The sequence below is a fragment of the Leucoraja erinacea genome, chromosome 36, assembly GCF_028641065.1.
Source record: "Leucoraja erinacea ecotype New England chromosome 36, Leri_hhj_1, whole genome shotgun sequence".
Taxonomy (NCBI): Eukaryota; Metazoa; Chordata; class Chondrichthyes; order Rajiformes; family Rajidae; genus Leucoraja; species Leucoraja erinaceus.
Genome location: NC_073412.1, coordinates 6,385,471 through 6,392,970, shown reverse-complemented (window position 1 = coordinate 6,392,970; position 7,500 = coordinate 6,385,471). Strand labels below are relative to the sequence as shown.

The 7,500-nt window shown below is 50.1% G+C and overlaps 1 protein-coding gene across 2 annotated transcripts in view; it reads left to right on the top strand.

Annotated features, from left to right (window-relative positions):
* Positions 1–1,354, top strand: part of fam169b (family with sequence similarity 169 member B) — a 52,031-nt gene extending 50,677 nt beyond the window's left edge. Inside the window, exon 7 of one of the 2 annotated variants that reach the window (XM_055662563.1) lies at positions 479–1,354. In XM_055662563.1, coding sequence (XP_055518538.1) covers positions 479–579 — 101 coding nt within the window. In that variant the 3' untranslated portion in view covers positions 580–1,354. The remainder of the gene's footprint in view (positions 1–478) is intronic. The other variant, XM_055662561.1, reaches the window with a different exon arrangement.
* Positions 1,355–7,500: the final 6,146 nt, after the last annotated feature.

The window sequence follows — 7,500 nt, the reverse complement described above, 5'->3', positions numbered from 1 at the left end:
AAATAAAATAGAATTAAAAAAATAGCACAAACACACAGAAAGTCCCACGACACAACACAACACAGTGGCACCAAGGTGAGGAAGGCACCATTGTCCAGCCAGCCTCCCCTCCGATCTTCCCAGATGTTCATCCGTGGTCTGGGCCTTCCGAGCACCCGCAGTCGCAGCCCCGGGTGGCCCGATGTTCAGGCCCTCATGCCAGGCTGGTGGAACAGTTACTGAAATGGATGAAAAAAAGGCCCAACGTTCCACTCTGTTGCCTACTACACATCAGCCCATTGCATTGAGCAGGAGTGGTCTATCTTGCCACGGGCCACAAAAGCTTTTCACTGTACCTCGCCACACGTGACAATAAACTCCCTGCTCCCATCCCGCGGGGAATCGAATTCGGCAAATTAAACCCACACACGTTCTAATCAGCATCTTGTCAGGACATGATTTTTCTACTTGTAACGTTAGTTTTTTTTAATGTTTGCAGAACAAAACGCGACGGATTCCCATCCTGGAGAATTAGTGATGCAGAAGCAGTCTTTTGAAAATAAGTCATTACAGGCAATAAACAGAATTAATGTCAGGTAATCTCTGAAAGCTTGGCAGCAATCCAGTCATCTACAGCTCCCCAGAGGAGGTCGAAAATCTCATTGTTACCTGTGGCTCGGTGTTAACATGTACAGCCCCAACATACAGTACTAGGAAACATAGACAATAGGTGCAGGAGTAGGCCATTCGGCCCCTCGAGACAGCACCGCCATTCAATAATAATAAATAATAATAATAATCTTATTTATATTGCACATTTTCAGTCAACTTGCATTGACCCCAAAGTGCTTCACATAATTACATTACATTCACACACAGGCAAAGGTGGGTGAAGTGTCTTGCCCCAAGGACACAACGACAGTATGCACTCCAAGACGGGATTCGAACCGGCTACCTTCCGGTCGCCAGCCGAACACTTAGCCCATTGCGCCATCTGTCGTCCCATTCAATACGATCATGGCTAACCCATCCAAAATCAGTACCCCGTTCCTGCTTTCACCGCATCTCCCTTCATTCCGTTAGCCCTAAGAGCTAAATCTAAAGGGCCTGTCCCACTTGGGCGCCATTTGGCATCATTGCAGGTTCTCTGGATGCTTTCAAGAGAGAGCTAGATAGGGCTCTTAAATATAGCGGAGTCATGCTTGATCAATGGTGTTTTATCATTAATGTTTAGTGTTTTCTGAGTCATTCGTAACTGTCACCGTATGTCATGTTGTTACTTGTGGGCGGAGCACCAAGGCAAATTCCTTGTATGTGAATACTTGGACAATAAACTTACTTACTTACTAACTAACTGTTAATGCTTATCACCATAATCCCTGAACAATGAACCAAGATGGATGCCCAAACCTCCTTAATGTAGAAACATAGAAACATAGAAAATAGGTGCAGGAGTAGGCCATTCGGCCCTTCGAGCCTGCACCGCCATTCAATATGATCATGGCTGATCATCCAACTCAGTATCCCATACCTGCCTTCTCTCCATACCCCCTGATCCCTTTAGCATTTGTTGTACGCTGTCGAAGTTTGTAAAACCAGTGTGTGGCCAAAGTTTTCAAGAAGGAACTGCAGATGCTGGAGAATCGAAGGTAGACAAAAATGCTGGAGGAACTCAGCGGGTGCAGCAGCGTCTATGGAGCGAAGGAAATAGGCAACGTTTCGGGACGAAACCCGAAGGAAATAGGCAACGTTTCGGATCGAAACCCGAAGGGTTTCGGAACGAAACGTTGACTATTTCCTTCCCTCCATAGATGCTGCTGCACCCGCTGAGTTTCTCTTTTGTCTACCTAACATAGAAACATAGACAATAGGTGCAGGAGTAGGCCATTCGGCCCTTCGAGCCTGCACCACCATTCAATATGATCATGGCTGATCATCCAACTCAGCATCCCATCCCTGCCTTCTCTCCATACCCCCTGCTCCCTTTAGCCACAAGGGCCACATCTAACTCCCTCTTAAATATAGCCAATGAACTGTGTGGCCTCAACTACCCTTTGTGGCAGAGAATTCCACAGATTCACCACTCTCTGTGTGTGAAAAATGTTTTTCTCATCTCGGTCCTAAAAGACTTCCCCCTTATCCTTAAACTGTGTGACCCCTAGTTCTGGACTTCCCCAACATCGGGAACAATCTTCCTGCATCTATCTAGCCTGTCCAACCCCATTAAAAAGCCTGAATGATGGGAATATTGAATTCACTCGATGGGAAATCACAGGTTATTCAGAAAAATAAATAGTATTTCCAAACTGATTCCACTAGCAGAATATCTCAGGCCAATCCTTATTGATTAGCTGGGTGTACAATCAGTTGCTGCTGCTGCTGCACTTGCGAACAGGGTCGATATGAGATGTCAGTATCTGAGCGCTCCCATTTTGAAGATGGACTTCTCAATCAATGCTCGTTTATAAAGTCTCCACAGACGGAGAGGCCGAGACGGAGAGGGAAGGTTCCGGAAAACCACGGACGGTTTTGACAGGGGGGGGGTGGGGGGGAGGGGGAAAGTGAGGGGGAGAATGGGCATACATTGATCAGTATGGGTGTTAGGGGGTTATGGGGAGAAGGCAGGCAGCAGAATGGGTTTAAGAGGGAAAGATAGATCAACCGTGCAATCCTGGAAAAGGGTCAGACAACTGTCTCGGGCAAAGACAAGAGCGGAACTCGCTAGCAAAACATGGAGGGGACGGGGGGCACAATTTTTTGGCGGCCACGCACGCATGCGCATGCGCACACGCGCGAGGCTTCGGAGGCTCGATCCAGCGCTAAAAGCGGAGATTTTTAAATCGGGATCACAAAAACTTGGGGGAGAATGTCCCCCAACTCTCAAAACATGGGGGGGACGTGTCCCCTCTGGCCCCCCCCAGGTTTTACGCCCCTGGGCACAGATAGAACAAAGCGGACTCCCCTACACAGAAAGCACAGAAGAGGCATTGAGATAATCTTTCACCTCAGATTAAAAAAAAATTAGATAAAAGCCAGGGTCCCTTTGGCTTTGCTATAAATTCTTGAAAGAGTGACGGGACGGGGCCGATGCGACTCTTAATGCAAGGAACACTCCATTGAAGCTCACACATAAATTAATTTCAGAACTGCGCGTAGTCCTTTTTCTAGTACCACCCGGGTTTGGACGTAAACGCCCGGAAAAGGGGGCGAGCAGGCAGCCGGCTCGGGTAAAAGCCCTTGTCCGCATGGCGCCGTGACTAGCGGATGGCCAGCTTGGCCAGGCCCAGGAGAAACCGAACCAAGGACATGTACACACTCCGTGTACACACGTGGTACACAGACTCGCCCAGCCCGCAGCAGCGGCAGACGGCTGGCGAGTCTGCGAACCGCGACAGCAGCAGGTAGCGGGGGCTCGGAGCTGTGGTGATACCCAGGATCACAGTACAGAGTTCGATCCCCTCTCGCCCCTGCCCTTGTTACAAGTGAGACATTTCCCACTGCCCACATGGGAGGGGGGCGCTGGCAGGCACCCGGCCCGATGCCAAGTGACCGCACGCCCACTTATAGCCACACGGGCCGACCCCTGACCCCTGACCCCTGACCCCTGGGCCGGCAGCATCTCCAGCAGACACACATTAATCCGTCTCTCTCCGTTTTATCGAGCCTCAACATCACCCACTCACTCAGCCACATATCCCCGCTCGCCTGAATGGATGAATCCCCGCACCAGAGCTGCTGTCAAATATCATTTGCTTCGTCCGATCTGGAGCTGTGGTAACAATCCACCTCTGCATTCAGCCAAGATACACAGTCTCTGCTAACTGGCCGATCTAGCTCTCTCTTGAAAGCATCCAGAGAACCCACCTCCACCGCCCTCTGGGGCAGAGAATTCCACAGACTCACCACTCTCTGTGAGAAAAAGTTCCTCATCTCCGTTCTAAATGGCTTACCCCTTATTCTTAAACTGTGTGTGTGGCCCCTGGTTCTGGACTCCCCCAACATCGGGAACATGTTTCCTGCCTCTAGCGTGTCCAATCACTTAACAATCTTATATGTTTCAATGAGATCCCCTCTCATCCTTCTAAACTCCAGAGTGTACAAGCCCACAGCTGCTCCATTCTCTCAGCATATGACAGTCCCGCCATCCCGGGAATTAACCTTGTAAACCTACGCTGGGCTCCCTCGATAGCAAGAATGTCCTTCCTCAAATTGGGGGACCAAAATTGCACACGCAATAATCCAGGTGTGGTCTCACCAGGGCTCTGTACAACTGCAGAAGGACCTCCTTGCTCCTAGAATCAACTCCTCTTGTTATGAAGGCCAACAGGCCAAACCTGCACACACAATAATCCAGGTGTGGTCTCACCAGGGCCCTGTACAACTGCTCTTTGCTCCTAGAATCAACTCCTCTTGTTATGAAGGCCAACAGGCCAAAACTGCACACAATAGTCCAGGTGTGGTCTCACTAGGGCTCTGTACAACTGCAGAAGGACCTCCTTGCTCCTAGAATCAACTCCTCTTGTTATGAAGGCCAACAGGCCAAAACTGCACACAATACTCCAGGTGTGGTCTCACCAGGGCCCTGTACAACTGCAGAAGGACCTCCTTGCTTTTCGCTATGTCGGCATTACAATCGAGCCATCCACATGAGAAGGGAACAACATTCAGTGCAGGGTGGAGTCCAATCAAGGGTCCACCAGTGGGCCACAGGCAGCTGGTCTGCCAGTGTTACTTGTCGCAGCGGGCAAGTGGACTGGAGACGTCACTCACAGGTCAACAAATGCAGGGGCACGTCGCCCTGCCGCTCACCCTTGTCACCCGCTGTAATTGCCCAAGGACGAGAGTGTGGAATGACTTGCCCAACCCCTCCTGTTACGCCATTGAGTGGCTATAATTGTATTTTAAATAAGTCATTTATATGCAAACTGCGTTCAAGGCAGGCAGCTGGCATCAGAATCAAATCTGTATTTATCTCATAGGACAATCGATGGGGCAGAGAGAGAGAGGAGAGAGGGAGAGAGAGAGAGGGCGAGAGTGGGGGCAGAGGGGGAGAGGGAGAGAGAGAGAGGGAGAGAGTGAGAGAGAGAGGGAGGGAGAGAGAGGAGAGGGAGAGAGAGGGAGAGGGAGAGAGGGAGAGAGAGAGGGAGAGGGAGAGGGAGAGGGAGGGAGAGAGGGAGGGAGGGAGAGAGAGAGAGAGAGAGAGAGAAGGAGAGAGAGAGAGAGAGAGAGAGAGAGAGAGGGAGAGAGAGAGAGAGAGAGGGAGATAGGGAGAGAGAGCGAGAGAGATGGAGGGAGAGAGAGAGTGGGAGAGAGAGAGAGGCAAAGAGACAGAGAGAGGGAGAGAGAGGGGGAGAGAGAAAGAGAAATTGAGGGGGGGAGAGAAATATGGAGGGGGAGAAAAAGAAAGGGAGGGAGGGAGAGAGAGAGGACAGGACGATGGGTGAGATAGGAGGGATAGAGGACAGGAAGGTGTGAGGGAGGGAGAGAGAGGGGCAGGAGGACGGCCAGAGAGAGAGATGGGTGAGAGAGGGAGAGAGATAGAGGAGAGGTAGAGGGGTGAGAGAGAGGGTTTGAGTGAGGAAGGTTGATATGGAGAGAGAGGGAGGAGAGGAAAACATAGAAACATATAAATTAGCTGAAGAAAGATGGGGATGGAGACTGACAAATAGAGAGCTCAGAAAGAGGAGGAAATACAGATCAGGGCTGACCATCCAACTCAGTATCCCGTACCTGCGTTGGCTCCATACCCCCTGAGAGGGGGGGAGAGAGGGAGGAGAGAGAGAGAGAGAGAGAGAGAGAGAGGAGAGAGAGGAGAGAGAGAGAGAGAATGAGAGAAGAGAGAGAGAAGAGAGAGAGAGGAGAGAGAGAGAGAGAGATGGGGGAGAGATAGAGAGAGAGAGAGAGAGAGGGAGAGAGAAAAGAGAGAGAGAGAGAGAGAGAGATAGAGAGAGAAGGAGAGAGAGAGAGAGAGAGAGAGAGAGAGAGAGAGAGAGAGAGAGAGTAGTGAGAGAGAGAGAGAGAGAGAGGAAGAGAGACGATAGAGTAAGGGTCGTTTTGTGTATGACTTGAATTATTTGATGGGGAATAAAGTCTTTGAAGAAAGAAGAAGAGACCACAGATAGGGTACGATGGGGGGAGAGAAGATACACACAATATGGTACGATAGAGATACACCAGCGTTCACCAGGTGTAGAGGCAGAGAGAGACTGCAGGGATTGAACAAGTCGGACTGTCTAACACACAAAGCAGAGACATGAAGACAATCTTTCACTTCAGATAAAAACCCATTTAGATAAAAGCCCGGGTCCCTTTGGCATTACAATAAATAGTTGAAAGAGTAACACACCGGGCCCAATGCATCACTTAATGCAGGAACACACGGGCCCAATACATCACTTAATGCAGGAACACACCCTTGCAGCTCACACATAAATTAATTTCAGAAGCCATAACCTACGATATATAAAGCTTATTAATTTCAATTGGATTCCCTCAATGTGCTGACATTAGATACCAGGGAGGTTCATTAAAGATGCATTAGTGATGTGTTTAGTGTAAACTCTGAGCCACTGAAGAGCATTTCATTCTGAAATCAGCCTGCCTGTTTCTATTTGGATCAGGTTGCAATCAGACGGGCTCAGACAGGAGAGCAAAACAGCCACAGGTCAGGATGGAGACGTTAGAGAGGGGCCTGTCCCACTTGGGAGACCTAATCCGCCGGTTCTGCCGAGTTTGCCCTCGACTCGTACCCGCGGCATGGTCGACACGAGGTCCTAGGAGGTCTTCGTAACTCTCCTTCACGCTCGAGAGTGGTCCCCGCGTACGGAAAAAAATCGATACTTTTTATTTACTCGTAGCTTTAGTCGTAGTAGGTCGGCATGTTAGTCGTAGGTGATCGAGGGTAGTCGAAGGTAGTCTTCAACATAGTTGAAGGAGGTCTTCAACGTGACATTTTTTCAAACTCTCCTAAACTCTTCTAAACTCGCCAATTAGGTCGCCCAAGTGGGACAGCCCCTTAAGGACTGGCACACGCCACCAAAAGCTGGAGAAACTCAGCGGGTCAGGCAGCATCTCTGGAGAGAAGGAATGGGCGACGTCTTGGGTCGAGACTCTCCGTCAGATTGAGAGTCGGGGGAGAGGGGAAGGAGGGATACGGATGGAGAATGGATGAATGAGAGAGATGAGCAGGAGGAATGACAGAGCGGGGAGCAGCGGGAGAACGCTCGCTGGAGAGAGGAGGAGGAGGAGGACTTCTTCAAAGTCGGCACGCCTTGAGGAGAATTCGCTTCCATGGAGCTGACAAAAATGTGTCGGAAGGAACTGCAGATGCTGGAGAGACGCAAAATGTTGGAGTAACTCAGCGGGTCAGGCAGCATCTCTGGAGAACAGGAATGGGCGATGTTTCGGGTCGAGACCCTTCATCAGACTGAGGGTCGGGGGAGAGGGAAACGAGAGATATAGGTGGTGATGTAGAGAGATACAGAACAAGTGAATGGAAGATGGTCAAGGAAACAGGCCATT